This window comes from Equus quagga, chromosome 6 (genome assembly GCF_021613505.1).
Source record: "Equus quagga isolate Etosha38 chromosome 6, UCLA_HA_Equagga_1.0, whole genome shotgun sequence".
Lineage (NCBI taxonomy): Eukaryota > Metazoa > Chordata > Mammalia > Perissodactyla > Equidae > Equus > Equus quagga.
Genome location: NC_060272.1, coordinates 4,919,099 through 4,945,178, shown reverse-complemented (window position 1 = coordinate 4,945,178; position 26,080 = coordinate 4,919,099). Strand labels below are relative to the sequence as shown.

At 46.8% G+C, this 26,080-nt stretch overlaps 1 protein-coding gene across 1 annotated transcript in view; it reads right to left on the bottom strand.

The window, feature by feature from the left end:
• Positions 1–1,338: 1,338 nt before the first annotated feature.
• COL4A1 (collagen type IV alpha 1 chain) overlaps positions 1,339–26,080 on the bottom strand; it is a 146,911-nt gene continuing 122,169 nt past the window's right edge. Inside the window, exons 32-52 of the mRNA XM_046664031.1 lie at positions 25,629–25,796; positions 25,424–25,513; positions 24,463–24,615; positions 24,216–24,314; positions 24,019–24,108; positions 22,852–22,991; positions 22,301–22,427; positions 22,125–22,205; positions 21,513–21,611; positions 20,416–20,466; positions 19,078–19,263; positions 18,331–18,464; positions 17,185–17,257; positions 16,306–16,377; positions 15,028–15,156; positions 13,935–14,033; positions 12,794–13,006; positions 11,696–11,873; positions 7,940–8,054; positions 4,750–4,922; positions 1,339–2,839 (exon numbers count right to left, since the gene is read on the bottom strand). Coding sequence (XP_046519987.1) covers positions 2,758–2,839; positions 4,750–4,922; positions 7,940–8,054; positions 11,696–11,873; positions 12,794–13,006; positions 13,935–14,033; positions 15,028–15,156; positions 16,306–16,377; positions 17,185–17,257; positions 18,331–18,464; positions 19,078–19,263; positions 20,416–20,466; positions 21,513–21,611; positions 22,125–22,205; positions 22,301–22,427; positions 22,852–22,991; positions 24,019–24,108; positions 24,216–24,314; positions 24,463–24,615; positions 25,424–25,513; positions 25,629–25,796 — 2,552 coding nt within the window. The 3' untranslated portion in view covers positions 1,339–2,757. The remainder of the gene's footprint in view (positions 2,840–4,749; positions 4,923–7,939; positions 8,055–11,695; positions 11,874–12,793; positions 13,007–13,934; positions 14,034–15,027; positions 15,157–16,305; positions 16,378–17,184; positions 17,258–18,330; positions 18,465–19,077; positions 19,264–20,415; positions 20,467–21,512; positions 21,612–22,124; positions 22,206–22,300; positions 22,428–22,851; positions 22,992–24,018; positions 24,109–24,215; positions 24,315–24,462; positions 24,616–25,423; positions 25,514–25,628; positions 25,797–26,080) is intronic.

The following is a 26,080-nucleotide window of genomic DNA, read 5'->3' as shown; positions in this document are numbered from 1 at the left end:
CTCTATTCATAATCACCCAAAGCTGGAAAGAACCCAAATGTCCTTCAACAAGCAAAGAGAGAAATGAAGTGTGAGACATCCACGAACTGTAATCCCACCAAGCAGTAAAACGGAATAAACTATTGATACCCACAACTTCCAGGAATGTCAAACGCATTATGCTGAGTGAAAGAAGAAAGTCTCAAAAGGTTGAACACCATTATGACTCGAGCACAGCAAAGGAGAGGTCTGTGGTTGGTCGCCAGGGTTGCGGTGGGTATGTGTGTCACTACATAGCAAGAGCTTGAGGGGGTTTTGGTGTGATGTGACTCTTCTGTGTGTGATTTTCATTATGGTCACACGAACCTGTACATACGTTACCATCCATAGAACTGTACGTCACAATAAGTCAGTTTTACCGTAGGTTAATTAAAAAAAAACATAAAAACTGCTTTCAGAATAACAAATAAAAAACGCACAGGATTTGAATGTTGAGATTCAAAGTATCATATTTTCTTCTTTGTACGTCCCTACATATACCAAATTGTATATGACAAATAATAATTTGTGATGATTCAATTTTATACACAGAAACAAAATGCTCTAACATGGCTACCATATGGAGACGTTTAATATTTCTCAGTAACTTCAGTAAACCCTAAGCCTAATGATTTTAGTTTTCTTCTCTCCTACCCAGTCCTATTTATTAAGGAATGCAAACAACCCTTTTTCATCAGTTTTATGAAAGATGGGAAGGAGGCAACTGAAACCAGACCTTGCCGGACGTCTCCTGATCAGGGGTCATGTTTGCAGGTTATCCTATTCTGTCCTCACTGCAGCTGCACCAGGCACAGCCACCAAGAACAAGACAATATTTAGAGCTTTCTCTTGAGTACGCAGTATCATAGTCATTCTCCATGGATCATATTTTGATCAAGTTTAAACTGAAGCTTAGATGACCAGGGAAAAAGAAATCTGCCATCTTCTTTCTTTTCTACTTTACGTAAGACATGGAATCCAGTCTCTGCTCCACACCCCTCCATCGCGTAACTATCATCTCAGTTCTAACCCCCAAAGCATCCACTTTTAATGGCTGGATATGTGTGTTATTTATCTCTGTTTATCTTGTATCTAACCAGTGCTCGAAAAGTGGCAAACTCTCTCTTGGTATATATACAACAAATGAAGAGATGGGCGGATGGATGATGGCTGCCTGGATGGACAGAAGGAAGGGATGGGGGAGGAAGAGAGGGAGGGAGAGTGGAAGGAGAAGACCAATCTTTTTTCTTTGTAGTCATTTCTGCGAAGTACACACAGTCTAGGACTCTTGTTTGGAAGAACTGCAAAATAAATATGATCTAAGGTATGCAAAGCTTACAAATTTATTAGTGGCTTGTGCAGTAACTTTTCTTTTAATGTTTCTGGGGCAATACTAGCAACAAATTAATAAAAGCTTAATTTTTATACAAATAGTTTTATTACAAATTTGAATTTTAAAGAAATACACATTTAAAGAAATTACATAAAAGGCCTTAGTAGTCTTAAAAACGTTTGGAGACTTTTAGTGAAATGTCATTTCAGGCATAGTGGTCCAATTCTGCTCTCCTGCAATCCGTCCGCTGCCCTGCTGAAGTCTGAACACAGCTCGTGAAAAACCAAGGAGGCCGCCTGAATGTGCTCACGTGTAAAAATACTGATACTCTGATTCAACAGAGCTGTTTTCCACACCAGCCTGCAGAATGCGGAAGACTAATAAGATGAAGGCCTTTTAAGGTTGTCGCTTTTGAAGTCAAGTCGATCAGTTTGTGATTAGTGTTTAAAACCCTGAAGATATTTAATACAGAATAAAAACAATAAGCTCCAAGTACATGTTTCACTATAATAGACACCAGTCAGGAACCCGGGTTTGGTTTTGGCAATACACGACTTTTGGTTTGGAGGTGAACAATGAAAACCGATGCTGCACATTCAATACCCTAGTGTTTAAAAATCTATGTTAAAGGACAACACAGTCTTTCAAAGGAAGAAACTATGTAAGCTTTATTTTAACAGTGGAAATGAAACTAAAACTTGACCTGCCTAATTGCTGACATCTATATAAATTACTAAAATATATATATATTTAATTTCTGCCTACTTTTGGACCATCTTTACTCCACAGGATATTCGTGATTTCTGCAAAAGCAGCTGCATAGTACCACACAGAGCAGAAAGGTCTAAATTTATATTTGGGGGTTGGAAGATATGGCTGCTGAGCCCATAATTCCATTTGAAGGTTCGAGACACCGTTTTTACATGATTATCATTTGTACAGACCAAGGGACCTGAATTTTGAAACAGCTAGACAGTGATATAAACAAACATCTCATCTGGGGGTGGAGAATGAATCTATTATAATACAAGAATGAAAACGGGCATTCAAACAGTATGGAAGGCCCCGCACACCTTCGAGCACCCTTTGGTTTTCTGATGGAGTTCTCACTCTACACATCAGTGCACTGGATTGGAGAACAGACTTATATTTTTATTTCATCAAAAGTGCCATTTGGTATGTCACTATTGACAGCTTATCGCGGTCTTGGTTTCTCCTTCAGCAAGTAGAGGCCAACGAAGCAGGGTGGGTTAGTTACGCAGATTCCTATAAGGCACTTTACGGTTTTCATATTGGACAGTGAGGTACACAGGATATATTTCTAGGGTTCGTTGCTGTTAAAAAAAGGAGAAGGGAGGAGGTGGGAGTAGCACCATGTTGTGACGTTAGCTGAGCGCCGGGCTTCATTATGTTCTTCTCATACAGACTTGGCAGCGACTGACGTGCGTGCGCAGCTCCCCAGCCTTCAAGGTGGATGGCGTGGGCTTCCTAAAACGCAGCACAGAGACCAACGGCTGTCACCTCACCGCTCGGCAGAGGCGGCCAGGTCCTCACCCCTCCCACCTCCGTGGAGATCTCTAAGGGATGGGATGAGGACGGGCCCCCACCCCAGGACAGACAGTGACCAGAGCTCACCCTGCCTCTGAGCGGGCGGGCGCTGTGCTCGTGGTGGGCCTTCAGAACACACGCAGCGATGCAAGTCATCATCTGCATGCCCCATCCCTGGGCCCTGGGTGGGTGACGTGCCCAAGTGCACACAGCGAGTGAGGACAGAGCAAAAGGCACCCCACGTCTGCCTGGCTCCGGAGCCTCCCCCACTTCCCACTGCACCGCCCTGCCTCCCCGCCCGCCGTTCAACCCTCTGTCCTCTCAACTTCGGCACAGCCTCGGCCAGGAGAGAAGGTGCTCTCTCTGCGACACCTCACACCCCTCAGTGCTCGTTACATCACCGTTGAATGGAATGATGAGCAACAAATCTGGAATAATCAACTAGACCTCGAAAGACTTTTAGAAGTTTGGAAGGGTTTATGTGCAGGTGGTCTGACTGGAGACCAAAGAGAGGGGACGACATTCAGTGCCCCAAATGCTTCTTGATCCCAGGAATTCCCTCTTACTTTGATTGTTGGAAAGGTGAAGTCTGAACTAAAGCTGGTACTAACCAAATTCTATTAAAATTAAAGTAGGCATATAATAAAAGCACCTTGTCATAAAATTGAGGCTGCTTATTTTAGCAGCTTTTGGTGAAAATCCTAGTACCCCCAATTAATTACTTAAATTAATGGGATCTTATCGATAATTTTGTTTAAGAAAGCATTTTATTTCATTGTCCTATGCTGCTGTTAAAAAAAAAAAAAAAAACCCCAAGACTACCTATTACCCCTACAACGAGAAGCTCCAGGAGCTGACACACGTACAAAGTACTCATTTCGGCAGCTAAATTCTATCTGTAGAGATGATGTCAAGCTCCCAGTTGCCTACAACGTCTCGTGTGAGCTACCAACTAGACACATGGTACTTTTTTGATGCTTAAAGAATTACTGGTAGCGAGCATGTTGCTTCACCTTTTATGATCTAAGCTAGAAAGAGGATCATAGCAGAGTTCCAGAAAATTCTCTCCAAAAAGGTAAAGACGAAAGGCTTATCTCCAGGGGCGAGAAGCATTTATTTCAGGAATGAACACTGAGTAATTGTTCAGGCTCCCTCGGCCCCCTGCGGCTGCTCCAGCAGGGGCTGCAGCTGGCACTCAGTAGAGGACAGGGGACTCATTATGTGGTCCTGTCCATTACAGACTGGGCCTGGCTCCAAATTAACTTCTACAAGGCCGGCAGCCACTTGGGACAGTTGTTTTAAAGGTGAAATTTTGGTAATGGAAAAGAAAGGAAAGGCTTCCCTATCGATTTCAGCTGCATTTGTGCTGAAATTAATTTTTATTTGCGCAGATCTAAAAACTAAAGTCTTGTTAAGTCACTCGGAACTCAGACAACACGTACACTAAATTCGGCATCATAAACGCTATGAAAATGAACGCTGTTCACTTTCCTCTCTGAGTGTTAAATATACACTATTTTAAAATGCCCTGTTGGAAGATTTTAGTTGCTTTAATTACACGGTAGTGGATTCACCTAGAAGAATAAAGAATGACCCTGTTCCTTTCTCGGTTCTTCAGTCAATGGAAAAATGAAGCCTGTCGCCTAAGCTCTGCCTTTGAAAATCCTTTCGGTTATCTGCCACAGGGAGCAGAATCAGAGATTCATCGCAACGTGTGGAAGAAGCATTCCTAATTATTGCTTTATAGCTATCTTTGAGCCTTTGCAATGGAAGGTATATGGATCATGGATGATTAAACTTAAAAGTCACAAAGGGGGCGGGGCCTTCAGAGAGAGGGGCGTCCGACTTACTTGAACATCTCGCTCCTCTCGATAGTAGCAAGCCAAAAGCTGTAAGCATTTGCATAGTAATTACAAGTCCCACGGCCGTGGCACTCGATGAAGGGCGCACTTCTAAACTCTTCCAGACAGGAGCCGGGGGACGCCAGGGCTTGACCAGAACCTTCGGCACCAGCGCTGGTGTGCTGCGGAACAAGGGTGGGCGTTGAGTCCGAGATCCCCTCCCCACACACCAGGAGAGAGCTGCACGTTCTCAGGGTGGGGCCAGGATACCCCTTCCGGAAAGCTGGTTCTGTCTGCCTCCTGTCCCCACGGTCCAATGTGCCCACGGAACACACCGGTGCCCACACTGCCCGCGGCCTGCAAGCAGGACCCTGCTCCGCGCACTGGGCACAGCAGTACTCCACACAGCGCCAGACATCAGCCAGCCGCTCCACCCCACACAGGAGATGACCAGTCCAGCTTCATTAGAACTTAAAGAAATGCTGTCATCCCTATGTATTATTTTTGAAACACTGAAACCACTTCTAACTTGGGATATGAGACAACAGCCAAATTGTGCAAATAATTTTGGAACCAACTGATGGGAAATCAGACTTTCCAAAGAAAATTATTTAGGATAATCAAAATCCTATATTTGCTATATTAGATGCTATATATCCTCTTATAAGGTAAAGAATAATCATCCATTTTTTTCTTTAAAAAGAGAAAACTTAAAAAAGAGAGAAAAAGAACCTTTGCAACTTTGTTAAATTGCATTTTGATCTAACAGAGTCCAGTTGGATCTTTCTCTACTCAGAAACCAAGACATACAAGGAAGGACCCACACACGTGAGAAGACATTAAAAACATCCCCACGACTACAACAGACCTGAGAAACTAGAATTTCAGAGCCACAGGGAGCTCTGAGGACAAAGCCGACACCGTCGATGTCCAGATGAGGCCTCGAGGACCCTAGATCAGTCTCAAGGCAAGGCTGAGATGAGAACAGGGATCCCCAGACTGCCAGCCCAGAGCCCCCTCCATTTCTCCCAAAGCCCAGAGACTAAGAAGTGAAGGTAACCTGCTCTCTAGGACATCATTTCTTTGATTTGCTCTTGATTTGGGGAAATTATAGGTAATCACTGTTTCAGATCTTCACATGACACCAGCATGAGGCAGGGGTGGTGACCAAATGCTTTCCTGTGGTTCCTCACTCCTTGGGTCAGGGGCTGCTTCTGTCGTACTGAGATTCCACTTGGTACTTCTCATGATTATACAGTCAAAGAACCCCAATCTACCTTGCAGTCAAAATTGTGTTACATCACTGTTAGCGTCTTGATTTCTGTACCTCTTTGGCTTTCTTGCTAGAGTCATAGAGCAGTATCTAGAATTATCAAAGCAACTCGCTATTTTTGTTGTTGTTGCAAATTCTTTGGACCTGTTGAAGAGTCTAAATGCAGAATAAACAACCCAGGAAATCTCATGATCAAAGTGGAATACACACATAAGCATTTTAAGTGCTGTTTTCCTGGAAACTTCTACACTCGGAGTAACTTACAGCAGAAGAAAATATTTATGAAGCCACTTTCCCTGTCAATCAAATAATAAGGCTAATGATCACTTGAGGTCAAAATGTGCCACCCGGCCCCACCTGGGGGTGTGAAGCTGGGCCCTGCTCACAGCAGTGACGCAGCAAGTCACTGTGTAGGGTTGTTTACTGGGAGTTACTCCAGTACACCCCTTACAAGTTCAAAGCTTTTATATATTCAATCAATACTTTAAATTGAGACAATAAAATAAAATAAGAAGCTACAATGGGATCTCAAATAGGTACCACGTTTCCTGGTTTAATTGGCTTTTCGGGGGAAGGGAACATCCAGGGGGCCTGGCATCTGGGACAGCAGGGTGATGGGAGAGCAGTCTCACCCTACGTGAGGGCACTCGAGCTCCCGGACACCGGCCTGGAGGAGGCAGCACACCACCAGCCAGTCCTCCGCTGCTCTCTCCTGACTCAAGCTTCTGCTTTAAGGCCTGGGTGGGTTTTAGAAAATGTGTACCCTCCATGTGTACGCTCTTTCCCTCTTCTCCCTGAGAGACCCTCTGACTCCAGGAAATCTCATCGCGTCGTCCCGGCTACCTAGTCCCAGAGAAGCCAGTCCTGAGGCAAGAGGAGGGCTCTGGCCGGGTGCTGGAGCCACTGCTGTCCCCAGTGGAGCAGGCCAGGCTCCTGGGGATGCTTTGGTGGTGATGAGGATTTTTAGGCTGCTTAATTTTAAAATGGTTTATGACAAGGATTTTTAGGCTGGTTACTTTTAAAACTACAGATAAGAAGCAGACTCCGAGGAGCGGAATTTGCTTGCTCTTTGATCAGAGACAGTTGCATTTGTGAAGAAAATCTCCATGCCTCCCTCTCTGCGCCAGGAGGAAGGGGAGGTGGCCTTATCTCTGGAAACTCTTAATGGGGAAGGCAAGAACTTAAGTTGTTTACTGTCTGGCAACCTCACGTAACTGACCCCCCACCCCAAAATCATCCTTTGTCTTTAGTTGAAGATAATATTTGAGCAGTGACTTCTGCCATTTACTCAATCCGGTTTGATTCTTATCTAAAAGTGGTGGGACCGCCCAATGGCCGGACCCTACCGGCACTGGTACCATTTTAACTTTTTTTCTTTGTCTCGTAAAGAGATGACTCACATACCTATGCCTTAAATTTAGCCCTAACCCTCAACTCGGGGCAGAAGCAGGAGCTCTGACTGCCCGTGGGTCCTGTCCCCACGCACCAGCTCTGCCTGCCCATGGGTCCTGTCCCCATGCCAGCGGGGGCAGCAGCAGCGGCTCTGCCTGCCCATGGGCCCTGTCCCCATGCCAGCAGGGGCAGCAGCAGCGGCTCTGCCTGCCCATGGGCCCTGTCCCCACGCCAGCGGAGGCAGCAGAAGCGGCAGCAGCAGAAGCTCTGACTGCCCATGGGTCCTGTCCCCATGCTATTCTATACTATTCTCTAAATAAAAGAGCACTACTGCCAGATCTTAAGAGTCTAAGAAATCTTTCTTTCGACTCCTCGGCTCACCGACCCCGCATCAGCGGGATCACCGGAGTGAGGCAGGAGATGCCTGCACAGCATAGTCCAGGCAACCGAGAGGTGGCAGCATTCGGAGAGAGGAGGCGGGGGCGTTAACGGGCAAGCTCTTCCAGGAAATGCTGAGTTTCCCAAAATGCTTACCATCACAAAGGAATAGCCAATCCAGAGCGAGGACCAGCCGCTGGGGCACTGCGGGATCTGAATGGTCTGGCTGTGCACGGCCATCACCATGGCTGGCGCCTCACACACTGCACACCTGGAAGGTACCAGAGCAAAGACACTCAGCACAGCTGAAGGGACGGCGCAGGACAAAGCCTTTATTTGTTTGTGCCTTTCCCCATCATTTGCACTCAATCTCTTCACTCGATCTTTCTGATTCAATTACATGTTGATCACATGGATAACGGCCCACTGCTTGGACCCTGAGGGTGAGAGCCTTCTTGTCGGTTTTACAAACCCATCTCAGTACTAAAATATTAAATTCAAAAACAGGTCCAACGCTTGTTATTTAACCACCTGTTTTGTTGGAAGAAGAAAATCAGAAGGCCCAGTTGTAACAGTGGCCATCTCCCGGAGGGGCTGGGGCTACAGGTGACTTTTGTTTTCTCCTTTGTGCATTTCAGCGTTTTCCAATTTTTCAACAATCAGCATGTATTTCAGCAAACACAGTTAATTCTTAAGAAAAAAGAGTTGGTGACCAAGTGCTACCACTTCTGGAATGTAGAAATTTGTTTTCAGCTATGAATCCTCTTCAATATAAGAAATACATTTAGTGAAGCAGAGTAACTAAGAAAAATAATGCACGTGAGGCTGGATGGCCACAGAAGCCTCCTCCAGGAGACTCGTTCCCGACCCAGCGCCAGAAGACCAGGGACGGCCCTGGGCAGACGCTGTCAGCAGGGCCACTGCAGCTGGAGTAAGTCCCAAAGGACCCTCCCCAGGGTAGGACGCTTCCCAAGCCAGGCTGGCTCACACTCAGCTGCTGGGAATGCACTCAAGAATAAATTAAAACAATGCAGTGTTCTGACTCAGACCTGCTCAGCTAAGGGAACCCTTTGATGGTGGGGTAATGTTTTGTAAAAAAAAAAAAAAAAGAAACAAAACATTAAACCCCAGCAGTAAAATAATTACATTCAAGTCAGAAAATGAACAGAGTGTTAACAATGCTGATAAATGACTATAAATGGTGCTAATAATTACACCTAGTTACGCTGGAACATTTGCATGAAAATGGATGAGGAATGGGAAGAGGGCCGAAATTAGTCATTCGAGTTTCCGAGGACTTGTGTGTGTGTGTGTGTGTGTGTGTGTGTGGTGTGCAATTTTCTATTTTATTCACACAAATGCAGTTGAATTAAAAGACTCTGTTAAACAAGAGTTACTGAAATTGGCCTCACACATCTGCCACCATCTGTCTGCCAGACGCAGGAACAGAAACGCAGCACAGAGCAAAGCGCTTCATTCCAGGCTCTCTCTGGGCTGGGGGGGACTCAAGCGGCTGACGAGAAGGTGGTGCTGACCCCGTCAGATGGGGGATGAGGGACCCGGAGTCACAGATTTCAGGAGCAGTATGGTCCCTTAAAACTCATACAGTCTAATTCCCCATGTTATTTATGAAGAAACTGAGGCCATGCTTAGCTGTGTCAAAGCCAGATCCAGAACTCAGTTCTCCTTGCTCTCAGACCAGTGGTCTTCCCACTAGAATAATTAAACAATTAGTAGTTTTATGATGACTCTTGTCATCATAGAAAGCCAGAAAGTGCTTAGAAAACTTTGCCCTACTCTCAGGACAAAAGCAGAAAAGTTGCTACCTTTTCTGCTTTTTAAAATGAACAATTTGGGGTTATTAAGTCTTTCTAAAATTAAGCTTTAGAACCTCCCCAAAGGGAAGACCTCAGACGTAACCTGTCAGTCCTGAGAAGTCATCACAAGCCATTAAGTTAAAGTGACCTGGAAAGCCGTGTGCTCAGAGCCAGGAGAAACGGGCAGCATTATCACAGAAGGGAACGCAAGAAGAAGCCGCAGGCTTGACGGATGGGACTCCTAAGGTCCCTTCACGCTGAGTTTCTATGGGTCAGTCAACAGACAGATGTGAAAACCCAGAAATGTATACTACTGGGCCATTTAAACATCTCCTGCGTGCAGAACCAGGGGTGTCTGACTGAAGTAACGCGTCCACAGAGAAAAGCAAATCTAAGACACAAGGCTTCTGGGGACCCGTTCTGGGAATATCGCAAATGCATGCCAGAGGCTGCATCCTCAACCAAATCAAGGCTAAGTGCCCATTTTATCAAGAAGGTAAACAGAAAACAAAAATGAATAACACGTGGTCTACCTGTTGTCCAAGGAAAGCTAAACAAAAACACAAAGCTGGTTAGTCTTCCTTCCCCATCAGGCACAAAAATGTCAAAACAACAGTCGACAGGCACTCAGTGACACGTAAAGCACTGTCTGTTTTGAAAGGGGGCACTCTGGAAGTGCAATGAATGAGTTTTCCCATTTTAAGACCCGTAAAATAAGTCTTCTTATAACTCAAAATAAGAATCAAAGAAAGCCATCAGGAGATATTTGAGTGTAAGGCAATCAAAAACCTACAATTTTCCTATTTATCAGGCATCTCTCAGACTTGCCGTTCCAGGGTTCCAGGTGGTACGGTTTTCTTAATAAGACTGTGATCTCCCGGGACCTGCCTTCCCACGTGCCGGAGCCACAGACACCACAACTGGCCAGTCTTCCCCAAACTGGCAGTGATCATCAAGTGACTGATGGCCAACGACACTGCTGCACCCATGCAGGGGCTCCCGGCTGCTTATTTCTTTAAAGGGAATATAGAAAAGCTGAATTTTTTCTCACTCTCATTTTCCTGAGGCAAACCTGTCCTGCCTTGTTATTCTTTTCAGCTTTTATTATCTTAGTGTGTAAAAAGTAAAATTATAGAATAGCTTCTTAGTCACATGAATTCATACATTTGCCATGTTTCGGTGACTTCTGAGTGGAGCTAAGGAATCAACTTTTAATTAGAAGAAAGAGGTAAAGATAGGACTGCCATGTACTTTTCAGTCACAATAACTTCGATTTCCCAACTTATTTCCTACCAGGCAGACTCTCGGGGACCTGAAAATATTCTGCAGACACTAATTATTGTGGAAAGCACTTAATTTGGGAAGTCGCTCAGTCAAACACATGCGTTCTCAATGGGTACAGTGTCACCAAGGAAGCAAAAGTTGGTGGGGGAATATGAGAAAAACCTTAATATGTACACATTTTCTGTATGCAGTAAATCTGTATAATCTTTTCATGTTGGAAGCACAGGCATAGAGTACGTCTGTGGTATTACAATTTCATGGGGACCACCTCACAGCCATATTTGAATCTCTCCATTAAGTGCCACTGAACTGTACATCCAAAAATGGTTAAGATGGTAAATTTTCTATTATGTGTATTTTACTACTAAAAATAAAAACTTTAAAAAAAATTTTTTTAATTGGGGACATTTCAGAAAGCAAATGTCTTCAAAGGCTCCCTAGGGAGGTAATTATTTAAGGGAAAAAGGTTGAGAATGCTGGTTTAATGCTTGGGATCCAGCAACATTGCTTCGCTCATAGGAGGAAAGGCCACCACCACAGGGAGTCACCTGCAACACGAATTCTGTCCTAAAGCTGGGCGTTATCTCAGCATGGTTTTGCAGTGTAATTTTTAAAGAGGATAAATGACTTTTATATCAAATTAATTTTTGTGGCTGATTTCTGTTAGAAAACTCAGATTTCACAATTAATAAACTGAATGGCAATGGATTGAATGTTTTGGGGAAATATGAAAAAAAAAAACCCTCTGTCTAGACTACAAGCAATTTTTCTTCTTCAGTTATACATTTGCTCCTACAAACGCTTGACGCACCTGCTAATAAATGGCCTAATATTGTCCCCAGTGATGGGCGCCATGGACATGGGCATGGGCTCAGGGGTGGACAGCCAGTAGGAGTAATCATTCCGGGAGGCGAAGTTGCAGACGTTGTTGATGTTGCAGAAGAGAAAGGGCATGGTGCTGAACTTGCGCAGGCAGCTTCCAGCCGTGCCTAGAGGCACAGGAGAGAAGACAATGGGAGGGATCGCATTAGAATTCACAGTCCACCTCCATGCAAGACGGATTTGAGCTGCCTAATCACGAAAGACATATATCTGACATAGACATTAAAATGGAAATAAAAATGTTTTAAATTACAGGAAGAAGGAAGGAAATATACCAAATAGACTAGTACGATTGTAAATGAACATTAAATTTAAAGGCATTAAGGCAAAAGGGAAACTACGAAGAATTATGTAGGATATTTTGATTAAAGGAAACAAACCAGTTTATCAGTAAAGAGAAAGCTTTTTCTAGGACTGGATTCTAGAAGGAATTTAACTGGGGCTCCTTGTACAATGGACAAGAACACAGTGGACAATGTCTTTAATGATAGTTTTGCCCAAAACGCAGAGATCTCTTTAAATAGCTGCTGTTATTTCCAGCCTCAATAAAAGTTAGAGGTCCCTGACATTAGGACATAGTCTGGTGACTAGAGGAGACTAAGAAAATGATGACAGATGTGCAGCCTTCTACTGATCAAACTAACGGGGGGCAGAGCTTAGGATATGCAGAGAAATTTGAAGCAGGATAACATGGACATATTTTAAACAGAGCAACAGTAAAGCTGCCCTATTTTAAGAATTTCGGTGCAAACTGTTAAGTGTGTACTCCAGAAATCTTGCTCCTACTTGATAATTTGAAGGAAAGATGAAAAGTTTTATTAATTTAAAAACTTTCAAAGATTCAGCTTTTACATTTTCTTGGCTTCTCATCAGTAATATGGTAGTTCATTTGGTCAGGATGGAGTGACATACGGCCAAGCCCTCTTTTCATTAACTAGGTCTTCGTGGCACCCTGAACTGAACATAGACTGAGCACCGAATGCAGAAACCCATGTTAGATGAATACAGGCATGTCTAGCTGTCTCACCCAAGTCCTGCCCGTGGGCCCGCTCGTTGCCTTGCACGTAGAGCAGAGAGTACCCGTGGTAAAGGATTTTGGTCCCAGGAGGACACTGTGGATCATCTATTGTTTGACTGTGCCTGGTCACAAGGAAGCCGTGATCAACAGACGGGGTGCCCGGGGGCCCCATGGATCCTGGCAGTCCATCAGGGCCTGGCGGGCCCGGAAACCCTCTCGGACCTGGAAGACAGAAGAGAATTAGTTTCCCTAGTCACAAACAGGTTCCCCTGAAAGGTTTCAAGCAGGACTAACTACACACAACCACCCACCTCCCTCACAGTGTCTTCGCTTTTCCTTTTACAGACCAACTCGGGACGTTTTACAAGCACAGAACTTGGTGCAAAGCAGATGCTCAAAAAATTGAATGCAGTGAATAAAAGAAATATACGAAAAGGAACATATGAATAAACGGAGGAAATGATGTGATTCTGTGCATGTCTTTCATATAGCATTTGGGGGGCTCCCCTAAGGGAGGATTATTACAGAATTAATAAAACAACCTCCTTTTAAGGGCGCTTCCTGTCCACAGCCACCCAAAGCCAGAGCCTGGAATTGGAGCAGTGAGGAAGCTCCCGGGCAGTGGGTCCTTCCATCCTTGGGTAACTCTGCCGCCCACAAAACTGTTCACAGACCTCCTGCTGGACTGGGCCCCATCCGTTAGCCGACGCCCTCAGTCCTCGGCATCTCATTAGGGGCGATCGGATTCCTGCTTTCTCAGGAAGCAGGCCAACTCTATCTCATGCTGGACAGCCGCCTTTTGGCCAACACTGGCTCTACTACCTACTTCCCTTGTCCACTGCTGAAACAGAATTTCTGTCGCTGCAGCTGGCTTCCCTCACAGGAAACCACACAGGACCACCACTACTGGCCTTCTTTCAACTACATCTGGAAACACTGTGCTGGGATCAACATCTCTCTCCACAGAAGACATGACAACCTTTAACTCTTCTATAGGATCCTATTTCTTCTAAGAAACAGACTTCTTTGGAAGTCTTTCAAGGGACATTCTCCATTTCGTTTTGCAGGTTTCTGCATGCCTGAGCCTACTGCTGGGAACTCAAAGATGCAGGTAGAGGGTAATTAGGTTGGGAGTCCACAGCAAACCTACCAGGAGGTCCAAAGGGTCCTGTCTCTCCCTTCTGGCCAGGGGCACCGTCAAACCCGGGGATACCTGGTGGTCCAGGTACACCCACCAACCCCGTCACACCTAAAGGAAAGGAAAAAGAATTCACGATTCCATCCTGGATAGCAGCCAGCTGTACCTCTCCCGTCCCTTTCGAAACATCTTTTGGGACCCCTGGGAGGCAGGCTCAAGGCTTAGACTGCAGAGGAGAAGTCTGCCCAGAGAGCCACGCGCTGCTTCCCTGCGAAGCCTTGGACACCCTCTGCAGAGGCAATGGCCAAATTCCCATCCACAGGCCAGGGGCTTTGTCGTCCAGTTCAGAGTTCTCCCGGCTTCTTGCTGTTATTGTTTGGCAGGTAGTTTTGGATAAGGCAGTCATGTGGGGGGTGGGGAGAGATCTGACAGATTTTTGTTTCCTCAATCATGTTCCCCTCAGCCATATTCTGGCATCTCAAATAATTTTCAGGCGACGGATATATGACATGGATAGTTTTTCTGTTTTCAGGTGTACAGTTTATTTATTTAAGTTTAAACTTAAATTTTCATGGATGCTACTTTTCGACTCTAAACGTTTTCATTCTCCTTTATTTTCCACCCACCCCTCCCCTACTGCTCTTGAAATCGGAAGTGTTTGGCCCAAAGCAGCAGCAGGATTCTAGACCCAGGCATTGCACAACTACAGGGATTCGCACAGATCCCTGCCAGCTGGGTGGGGCTTCCGGGCGGCTGCCAAGGGCAACGACTCTCACAATTCTAGACCGCTGCTTCCTGCTGTCCCTCGTCTCTAGCTAGGGAAAGACGAACTGGTTCCTGCAGCCCATGTCCTTCTAAGGGACACAGATACGTCGACCTGTCTGTTCCTCTAGCTTTCCTCGTATTCCATTCTGGCTTTTTCAGCTCCCTTCACAAACTGCATTTGGTTTTGATGCACATTAAAGAAAGGTAATAAAGTCATATTCAAATAAGTGTTTCTATAGTCATCACCCAGAGACTTTGCTCTCAGACACACGGTGAGGAGGAAATCCCACCCAGTTCCCTCTGGACCCCACACCTCCCTGCGCAGGCTGGTTATTCTTACCTTGCTGTCCCTTGGGGCCTGGAGGTCCCTGAAGCCCCTTCAGACCTGCGGGACCCTCCGGACCAGGGAGCCCTGGCTCCCCTTTGATGATGTCGTAAGGCCCTGGGGGACCGGGGGGGCCTGGAAGACCTGTGGGAATCAGGGACGTCACCAATCAGTTTCATGTTCGACACAAACAGCCTCAAGAGGAGACTGCAATGTGAAACCCAATCCAAACGATGTTTCTTAAAAGTAAAATTATCATCAAAAACACAAGTAATCAGATCCTCACAAGACATCCATGTATCTGGACGTTTTTATTATTTAACCTAAAATCCTGAATCCTTGGGACTGGAACAGATATTGGGGTCAACAGAGCAAACTGTCCACTCAGTTCTGGAATCCCTGACAACGCTGTCCGGCCTCCCTTGAGCCCATTCTCTCCCAGGCAGCCTGCTTCCCACTCAGATGCTCCAATGCGCGATTGGGAAGCTTTCTCTGACGCTGACATGAAACCTGCCTTACTGTACACTAGAACCACTGGTCTTAATTTTTTCTTGATGAATACACCTAATCCTTCTTCTGCGTGACAGCTCTTGAGCTACGTGCAGCAACAACGTAGAGTTTGCAGAGGCTTCTGAGGTCCACCTCAGCCCCTCTCCTCAGCCAAACGTCCTCCGTTCTCTCCCTCCTTCACACATATTCTGTTTCTTTCCTTCCTCCTCAGTGCACTCCCATTGCTCTCTCTCTCTCAATATGGTGTTGAAAATTAAACATGGCCTTAGATGTATGAGATGAGAACGGGATGCAGGCTACACTTGAATCATTTCCTTCCAAGATTATCCTGTTTTTGAAGCCACTTTCTGCTGTTGGCTCCTGGTGGTGGAGAAGCCAAGGAAGACCGTGTCCTGTGGAGAACTCCTTACTGTCCAACCAGAATTCATTCAGCCTGTCCGTGCAAGACTGCTTTCATTCCAAGGCAACTCTAAGTGGGTGATTCCGGTCTACCCTTAGAGCCTGGGAGAGTGTGTGAATCTTGAGCCTGTCATGGTCTCTCTACCGGGTCTACCTGAGTCACAGATGTAACACACTTGCCTTTCAAGCCAAATTTCTGGTAAATATGTCAATTAAATTAGCCAAACATGGCAATCCTGACAAGCAACCAAAGAATTTTTAATCAGCTGTTTCTGATAACCTTCAAGTCTTTTCACAGATGTGAGACCAAACATCCTAATTCTACGTGTTCAATGGCTTTCATACTTCCTCAAATCATCCTAAGGCCCCGCCAAATTCTCCTACCTTTCGTTCCAGGGAAACCCTGGTCCCCTTGGTCTCCTTTAACTCCTTGAAGGCCAGGGAGACCTTTCTGACCTGGAGGAAAGCAGAACATTGATCTTACACAGCATTCCAAAAGATATGCAAGTATGTGTGTGTGTAAACACATATGTACATACACGCACACACATGTGGATACATATACAGGTGCATGTATATACATGCACGTGCCCATCACACCTATACATGTGTGCACTATATATACAAGAATTCACACACACACATGCACACATGCACAGTGAACATATTTCCAATTTATGCTCTTTCGAGAAAAGAGCATTACTTCTGGTCAACCATGTAAAGCTTTTCATGAAACTCTTCTTTCTAGAACCCAGAAGTTACATTTTTCCAAAGACACAAGAAACCATAAAGTGGTCACAACCAGTGGAGGGGAAAATGGTACTGCTTTTGGTCACATTCCAGTTCACACGCGTCCCCAAATAGACCACAAGATGCCAAAAACCTGTTCTACTCACCTTTCATTCATATGTATCTGACTAAGCAGTGAAAATAGCAGTGCCTGGAAGCCGGCAGGCACTCAATAAATGTTTGCTTAATACATTAATAAATTAACAAATGGCCCCAATCTATGACTTCTTATTGATATGCAAATGACTGAGATGTAATGATCCACTGATTCTTAGTAAGGAAATCTGAACGTCTTGACACTGCCATCCACGGGGTTATACAAACCCGGCCGCCACGCCGCAACGGCATTTTTAATTTAGAGGGAACTCTGTCTTGGGCTGTAATGACGCCGGTTGTATCACTGTGACAGCGCCGTGGTTAGGAAGCTTTGTGTAGTAAGCGTGTCTTTGAGCAGCGTCTCCGTGACTCTCTCACCTTGAAATCCCGGAACGCCCGGAGGGCCCATGTCACCCTTAGAACCTGTGATTCCTGGAGAGCCACCAATCCCCTAGACACACAAAGAGGATGTCAGTCGAGAATTGCTCGGGAGATGACCGAGAAGCCTCTCAAGTAACCGGCTGTTGGGAAGCTGGGACAGCCCCTCGAGGTTCTGCAAAGTAGCTCTGTAAACAAACGGGGCCTTGTGGTTTCTTGAATGATGTAAAAAGAATGACAAAACCTCTGTGTGTGCCTAAATTAGGAAGCTGGAAATTGGAACAACTTGCTTCATTCACTGTGTCCCCTCGGCTTGTCCATCTACATGGTAAGTTCTGGAAGCAGGTACAAATCTTACCTCTGGCTGTCCCCACCCCACAGCACAATGCCATGAACAGAGTCAGAACTCCCTAACTATTTGTTATGGCAACAGATCAATCTATCAACACCGAACTACCCTTCCAGAGAACTCTCCTCTAAACACTCAAGGAGAGTGCTTTTCCCTTAGAATGAGCTTCGTATCTTATCTGAAAAGTGATTGTAAATATGGAAAGAAGGCAGAAAACACTAACAAAGGATTATTTTCCTTTATAATATAGCAATATTCATGTATTTTAAAATATTATCTCATTTTCTAGCTATTTCAACATAGCTGTTCCTTCCTCTCTATAAAAAACATTGCATTGGTTCTTACATATATTTGTTTCTTTGCTTTACCTTATTTTAAAAAGTGCCATAACCAAAATATATATCTATATACATACACACACATTTATACATATGTATATATAGAGAGAGACAGATAGTCACTGACTGGCAGTAGGAATGGGGAGTGTATTTCTATGTTACTGAGGCTTGCTTTTTGCATCAAGTTTGTAAACAGACTTTTAAACCCAGGCATTGAACTAAAATTTCTAGTAGTAGAACATTTCCGTTTAACGGTTCTCATAAAACTGATTATAAAAAATGCCATGAGAGTAGCCTGCTCTGATGCCAGTAAAGATGGCTGATGACTCGCAAGAGAGAAGGGACTGGCCCAGAGAGGATGTGGGAGGGTAACACACACGTATGCATACATGAAAACACAGACACACAGCTGATTTTGTGATCCTTTTCAAAAACAGGACCTACAAACAGACAACTTACAGGCATGCCCTGGAACCCTGGGTCTCCCTTGGGCCCTGGGGCACCAGGCGCCCCCGGCCAGCCTGGGTTTCCTTTGTCACCTTTCAGTCCATCAAGCCCGGGGAGCCCCGGCGGCCCCATGGGTCCCGGAAGGCCTAAAAGGAGACACAGAAGTCACACATTTGAGGTTAGAGGGGATATTATGTACAACGGCCATTGGCTGTGGTTGTCATCACTGCCACCCAACTGTCCCCAACTACACACACCACCACCCAGCTGCGTGAACCCTGAAGAAATCAAGGCAGGTTCTAGAAGGAAGAATCTGCTCAATGGGCAGAAAATGGTGATCTAAACACCCCAGTCGGAGCGTCCAAATGCCCTGTGGTCCCTGTGCGCGGGGGAGCTGTGCTGCAGTGCGGTCACCCTGGCCACGGGGCAGAGGCCTGCCGGGAGGGCGTCTGGTTTAAAACACCACCACAGGTGGCATTTGTGCTCCAGGCTTTCTCAGTAGTGTCCTTTCTCGCCTCTGCCCAATTACTGTCATATTTACTAAATTCCTTGACAGAAAAGTCAGAAGAAAAACATTGACCTAATGGAGGCCAGATCCAAGAGGGTCAAGGTGTTAAGTAGTGTCCAGCTGTAACAAATGCTGCAAATTTCTAAATAAGAACTCAGTTGGGAATTTAAGTATTTACACTTCTTTTACACTTGTGTATGTTTGTGCCTTCTGTTGTGGCTCCAGCTCTGACTTGGGTTATGCCTCCTTACCTGGCAGGCCAGGTTGTCCCTGAGGGCCCCGGTCTCCTTTGGGCCCCTCCACAGCGTGGCCCGGAGCTCCAGGCAATCCTGGCTGTCCTTGTGGCCCCGGAGGTCCCAAGAACCCCGGCTCTCCTTTGGATCCAGGTATTCCTGGACTCCCAGCCAATCCTGGGAAACCCACGTCACCCTTTGAACCTAAACAATAAAAACAGTTTGAGATAATGACAAAGGCAGGGAAGAAGAGAAACCCCAGTGCACCAGTGCACTGACAAGGAGGGAGGGGCTTCTGGAAGGCACAACTGGAGCTGGGTACCTTTTCTCCTTTTTATTAAATAACACAGTAGACTCCTACCATGGCCGACCACGACCATGAAGAAGAGTAAGCTTAGATACAAAGAACCTGGCTCTCACTCTTTATGCTTTTTAAAGGAAGTTTTCTATGGCAAAGACATTTGAATACATGCATAGATAAGCCTGCAAGCAGTTGCACTGATAAAATTAAGGGCTTCTTCCACCAAGAGGTGGATGAATAAACAAATTATGTTATATCCGCACTATGGAACACTACTTAGCAAGAAAAAGGGACCAACGACTGATACCAGCAACAACACAGATGAATCTGAAACTAATTATGCTATGCGAAAGAAGTCAGAGTAAAAAGCGTACATGCTGTAGGGTTTCATTTATACAAAATTCTAGAAAATGCAAGCTAATCTATTATGTCAGAAAGTAGATGGTTGCTTAGGGATGGGGGTGGGGGGCAGCAAGGGGCAGAAGTGGGGATGACCAAGCAGCCTAGGAAACTTTTGGGGTGATAGATGTGTTCGCTATCTTGAATGTGGTGTTAATTTCACAGGTACGTGCATACATCAAGACTTATCAAATCATACACTTGAAATACGTGCAGTCTATTGTATGTCAATGATTGACGAAAAAAACTTTTTAGAAGTTTTTTAAAAGTAAGAGCTTTTAGGAAAAAGAAAATCGCATGCTTAGTTTTAAACATATTACCCAAAACTTGCCAATAAAAAACACCAAAATTCTAGGATTTTTTCAAGGTTATTAAGAAAAAATAAAAAAGGAAAGAAAGAGGGTCATCACCGAGAAGGATGGCAGGGTCCCTCCCTGGCATTCTCCCCCCGCTGTTCCACAGGGCAAGGAATCCAAGACACAAGGTGCCATAGGGTGGCTTGTCACGGGCCAGTAGGACGTGTCAGTTAGATTGTCCCAGACCCAGCATCCAGCACCCACGTCCGACTGCTTCCTTGCAACCATTTGCTCTGGTCTGCTGGCACTGTGTGCATCAGCGGTTAGTTGAAAAGGAAGAATGCGTTTAGCAAATGTTACCTTTCTCTCCTTTGGTCCCTGGAAACCCTGGGAATCCTCTTCCGGGTAGACCTGTAAGACCAAGGTAAGAAGCCATGTTTCTCTCTCCTCAAACAGGCAATCTGCAGGCACAAGCGCAGTATCAACTCTGCGCCCAATGCCACACAGCACTTGCAGAACACACAGGAATCAGTAATTGCACCTTGCAAGTAAAATTACATTCCTTCAGTTGTTCTAAGATACTATTGACTGGATATATAGAATTTAGTACTTTTTCCTAAGTACCTTTCGGCTCAGAACCATTACAGTATTTAGCAGAAATGATCTGCACAAATGACTACTCATTTCCTACCACTGTCTGGAGACTCACAAAATGGCTTTTCTCAGACGACCATCCAACTAACAGCTCTTCTAAGGGAGGTGGGGACAGCCAGAGACACCGGGGGCAGCAGACACCAGGAAGCCCACAGACACGAGTAAAGGGCGTGAGGGAAGATTCACACGGGGGAAGGAGATATATATATGTGATACAATATATAACATAAACATAAGGTGCATAGAACAAGAAAATGAACTGTAGAGAGAGGCCAACACCAACAGCAATAACCCCCTGGACGCTGCTCCCCAGCGATATCCCCTCCACTCCCCTGACTTGGGGCAGCCTGTTTCAGATGTGCATGCGTCTTGCTACATATGAGTATTAGTCCACATGTGGCTGTCACTGTCGAAGCTTGAAGCTGGCGCTTCTGCCCAAGTTGCGACGCCCCCATCAGTGACAGGAGCAGACTCAGGGGCAGCAAATATTCCCAGGACCATTTCTCCAAGGGGAAAGGCCAGGCAGAGAAGGAGTGGTCTGGGCTTTTTGTGTGTGGCTCCTTCACTCACCACCAAGAGCTCAGGCCATTTCAGGGGAGGTGCCCATAGGGATCTGTGGAATAAATGAAGACTCCCTACCCTTTCCTCATCTGAGCCTGCTCCCCCCTTATCCACGTGGGTGTTTAAACAGCCGTACAAACGTATGGTGTCGATGCCACTTTGTACCCAGCTCTGGGCGCTTAGGCACGGCCTGTACGTCTGTGGGAAATGCTCACTCTGAAAGGGATGGGAGCCGGACCTACCTGGTTCACCCTTCTCTCCTGCTGACCCCGGGATTCCATCACTGCCAGGCTCCCCTTTCTGGCCAGCTGGGCCCGAGGGGCCAGGCTTCCCAGGAAGACCTCAGAGAGAAAGGTCACATCGGTCAGTCACGGAAGCTCTCGCAGCACCTGGTCTGCATGTAATATGCTCCCTTCCCGACATTCTCCCTGGAAACCATCCTCCCTGAGCACGGCCCTTCAGAAGGGACTGTCCACGCTGCTGGCAACACCACTGCGCCCCAACCCCTAAAAGCCGGTGCGAGCAGAGAGAAAGTACATCAAACTCCCACGCCAAACACACAAACCTATTTCTAGAACCAACTGGAACCAGCTGCAAAACCAGTTCAGAGACTTTGGTTCTAGTTCCTAACTGGTGGCCAGACCTCAGAAAGACCCCGTAAGCCCCCCTCAGCTCAGTCTGTTCATCTGAAGAGTGGAGGGGCGGGCCCACTGGCCTCTGGTCCTCCAGAGACCACCCAGTGACATCGGGGCCCACAACTCGCCGTCTGTGAGGGGAGCTCCCTGGAAGCCTTGATGTCCCCTTGGCCTTCTCCCCCCACGCCCCCCGGCTGTGCTCTAAAAAGTGGTCTCTACCTGCTTCTCCTTTGATACCAGGGATGCCGTCCAACCCTGGGAGGCCTTTATCACCTTTTTCTCCAGGCAACCCAGGGCTTCCTAAAGAAAAGACAGGATACCGGAACGCCCATCAGTTTGAGGTTTTCTTCATTATCTTTGAACCCCAAGCTGAGGCGGTGGCCCCGCGCACCTACCTGGATAGCCCACGCTCCCCGGCAGGCCTTTGGGGCCTGGGGAGCCGGGCATGCCCGGGATCCCAGCACTTCCCTTCTCGCCCTTCTCTCCAGGAGTTCCCGGAAAGCCTGCCAGCCCTTGGTCTCCCTGGGAGTAAAAATTGGGCTCATTATAATGTGATATCTGGACAACAACACACACTTTGGTACAATGAATACTGCATTGCAGAAATTCCATTTCCAGCTTCCTAACCAAAGAATCAAAGTCCACTTTTGAAAAAAGAGGGAAAACTAGAAACCCAGAGCAAAAGAGCCCACTGTTGTTTCACTTCCCACGTCCCTCTTGCCTTCCCTCTCTCCCCGTGGCAGCTGCTCCCCGGGCCTCTTAACCAGTGTCGATTCTTCCCGGGGACGGTAGCGAGGAGAAGGGGGAGGAGGGAAACTTATGAGAAACTGGGGGCACTGTTCTAGGTTCTGATCCATCTCATGGGCTGAGACACTCCTTACATCTCTCACGAAGCACTTCTGCTTGGATGGATGGGAGGGGAGGTCCCCAGGCAGGATGCTGTTACCTTGTCCCCGGGCCGTCCCGGAATCCCAATGCCAGGGAGACCCGCCTGCCCTTTCTCTCCTTTGGCTCCTTTCTCTCCAGGTAAGCCAGGGACGCCCTGCGGGCCGGGGATTCCAGGCACACCCTTCTCTCCAGGGGTTCCTGGAAACACAAACAACTGAACCTGGAATGCGTGATTAGCAGGTGCTAACGTTAAAAATAAAGAAGCGCCCTGACGATCAGTCCAGAATGGCGTGAGAGAACATGGATTCACGCATTTTTCAAGGTGGGAGTCAGCCAGGCTGGTGCCCGTCACAGAAGCACAACAGAGCCATGCTGGGAAACGTCGCTCCCATCTTCTGAAGACAGTCACCTCACAAAGACAGACGAGAAACACATCAACCACTTAGGAAAATACACCGACTTTTGCAACAGTATAAAAAATGGCTTATATGGCCTTTATTCTATAATCAGCTCTCACTATCGAAGGGAATCAGAGGGGCTGGAGGCAGGCCATGAGGGTACGTGTGCACCTGGTTTCCTAATGTAGGTGCGCAGCCAACCCTACTTATACACAGGTGTAAACAGCAGCCTAAGGTGTTTCTTTCTCAAAACAAGTGGTAATGTGCCTCGTTAAGACTTAGGGAGGAGTCAGAGGGGAGGCCTCTGGCCTGACTTTTGCTTCCCTAGGGAATTGTGAGAAGCAGTAACACCCACAGCATCCAGAGCTCTCTGCCTTCTCTCCCGTGCCTCCCTCTGGCTGCCATCCCTGGAGCAAACGCCAGCAGCAAACGGTTGAGGCTGGTTCAGGACTGGGGCCGAGGAGCCCAGATGGTCCTTCTGAGCTAATTGTAAGGGGTCTTCGAGGCAGGAGCGTCCTGTGCTGGCAAAACTGAATGGAGAACTAAACATCTCCTGGGGAGATAAAAGCCAAGTGGACGATCACTTGGAGAGAGTCAAAAGGTGACGGTGTGCAGCCCAGGTTTTATTTCATTAAATTGTGAGGTTTTTTTTTAGCACTGGTCACGGTGTCAGCCAGATGCCATCCAGCCCCAGGCAGGACAGCACACAGGATTGAAGACGTGGATTCATGCGAAAGACACAACGGATCTCATTCCACAGAGCCACCCCACCAGCACCGCAGGTGCAGGTGCTAGAAAGAAGACCCCCTGTTCTAAACCCAACATACCTGGCAGGCCCATTCCACCGACCGATCCTTTGGGGCCGGGAAGGCCCGGAGCACCCGGGGTTCCACCTACACCGGGATCACCTTTAGGTCCTAGAATGAAGAGAAAAACTCAACAGGTTACCACCCGTGAAAAGTTCCAGGTAACACTCCTCAGCATGAGCGCCTGTTGTGCAGGCGAACTGAACTCCACTCCGTACCTGGCTGCCCAGGGTGTCCTGCTTGGCCGTCCTTTCCAGGAACTCCTGGGGTTCCAGGATCTCCCCGGGATCCTTTATCACCAGTTGGTCCAATTTGTCCTACACATCACAGAAAAAATAATGATGACCCGTGTCTGGTTAAAATAAAGCAAACTGTTGCAAAAAAATTGATATTATTTGTGGAGAACTGAATAACTGGCGAGGCACGTCGTTCTATCTCCGTTGTTAAAGACTTCCTCCAGGTTACCTTTTTCTCCTTGGTCTCCCTTCTCTCCCTTCATGCTGCCCATGTCCACTTTATCCATGGACCCAGGCTTGCCAGGGAGGCCGACATCTCCTTTATCGCCCTTGAAGCCAGGGTCTCCCCTGGGTCCCGAGGAGCCTGGGAAGCCGTGGTCCCCTGCAGAGGAAGAAGAAGGCACTGGTGAGATGTGGCCAAGGGTCTCAAAGGCCGTGACGAAGCACGGTGCTGTTTCTAGCTCGTAGAAGCAACTGGTAAATGTGTCGAGAACTAACAGACTGTCCAAAAATGGATTAAACGGAGAGTGTCTGAGTTACCCAGAAGAGTCTGACCCCAGGTCAAGGAACTGTTTAATAAAGTCATTTTCTAGAATTCACGACTTGCTAATAATTCTAATATATGTGACTTAGCTTATTAGTTTAAATAATTTATATTTTCTCTCCTTCCTAAATATCTTTATCACTTCTCTTCATAGTGCCCCTCAATTCTATGCAAAATAACAGGATGGGACTTTTCCTGTTGTACTAAACAAAGGACCATTTATTACGTCTCACATTCAAAGTCAATTTCTTTTTATTAAAAAGAAATTTTGGACCAGTTTCAAATGACAAGATAAGGAATAACAATTAAGATTTGTAAAGGTGTCCAGTTTCCTCCTTTGATTCTAAGGACTCAGTCCCTGTGCCTTTGTATGACTGAAGATTCCACCGTTGAAAGAAAAGAATCTCAACTGTACCAATAAGGAAAACCTGAAAACCTGTCTCCTCTGCTTTGTTGGCCGAGCACAGTCTTTAAGCCCACAGGCCCTGTGCACCATGAGCTCCTCCTGGAAGAAGGACTCTTGCTTGATCTCCTTAACTCCTTTCCTCTGCCTCTTGAAATATGACCTACAACCATCGGAGAATTTCCAACGAGGAATTGAGATGTGAACACAAGAAGGACTTTTCCGGAGTTACCAGCTCCCTACCTTTTTCACCCGGCAATCCTGGCACGCCTGCTGGTCCTGGTGAGCCAGGCTGCCCCGGGGTCCCCATGACGCCCATCTCTCCCTTGGGACCTGTGGCCAGATGGAAGGACCATGAACATTGATGGCAGATGCTAAGGGTCATGAACAAGACAAGGCAGGGCGTCCCCTGATTGACGATCCGGGGCAGGGGTTCACGAATCATTACCTGGAAACCCGGGAAGCCCGGGCGTCCCCTGCTGTCCGGGAAGACCAGGCAGCCCCGACTGCCCCGTGAGGCCGGGCAGACCCTGAGTCCCTTTGTCGCCTTTGGGGCCCGGCATGTCCAGGCCTGGGAATCCAGGGAAACCCTTCTCTCCTTTCACTCCGGGAGGGCCTGATGGTGGGCAAAGAACAAAGAACTGTTAGTAGAACATGCAGGGCGCTGTGCAGGGCCCCTCATTGCGCTCAAGTGTGACTCTGCACAGAAGGTCTGTGAGCGTGCCCACGCTGGGGGCTGGGGTGGCTTCTGCCTTCTCGGATCGTGGCATCTGGGGCCACCCAGGCAGTCACCAGTAGACAATGTCCCAAGACAAAGTCCCTCCTTTCTGCCATCAGTGGCCAGCAATTACCACTCTAAGTGCCACTCTCCGACGTCCTCGGGCCTAAGACTAGCTTCTC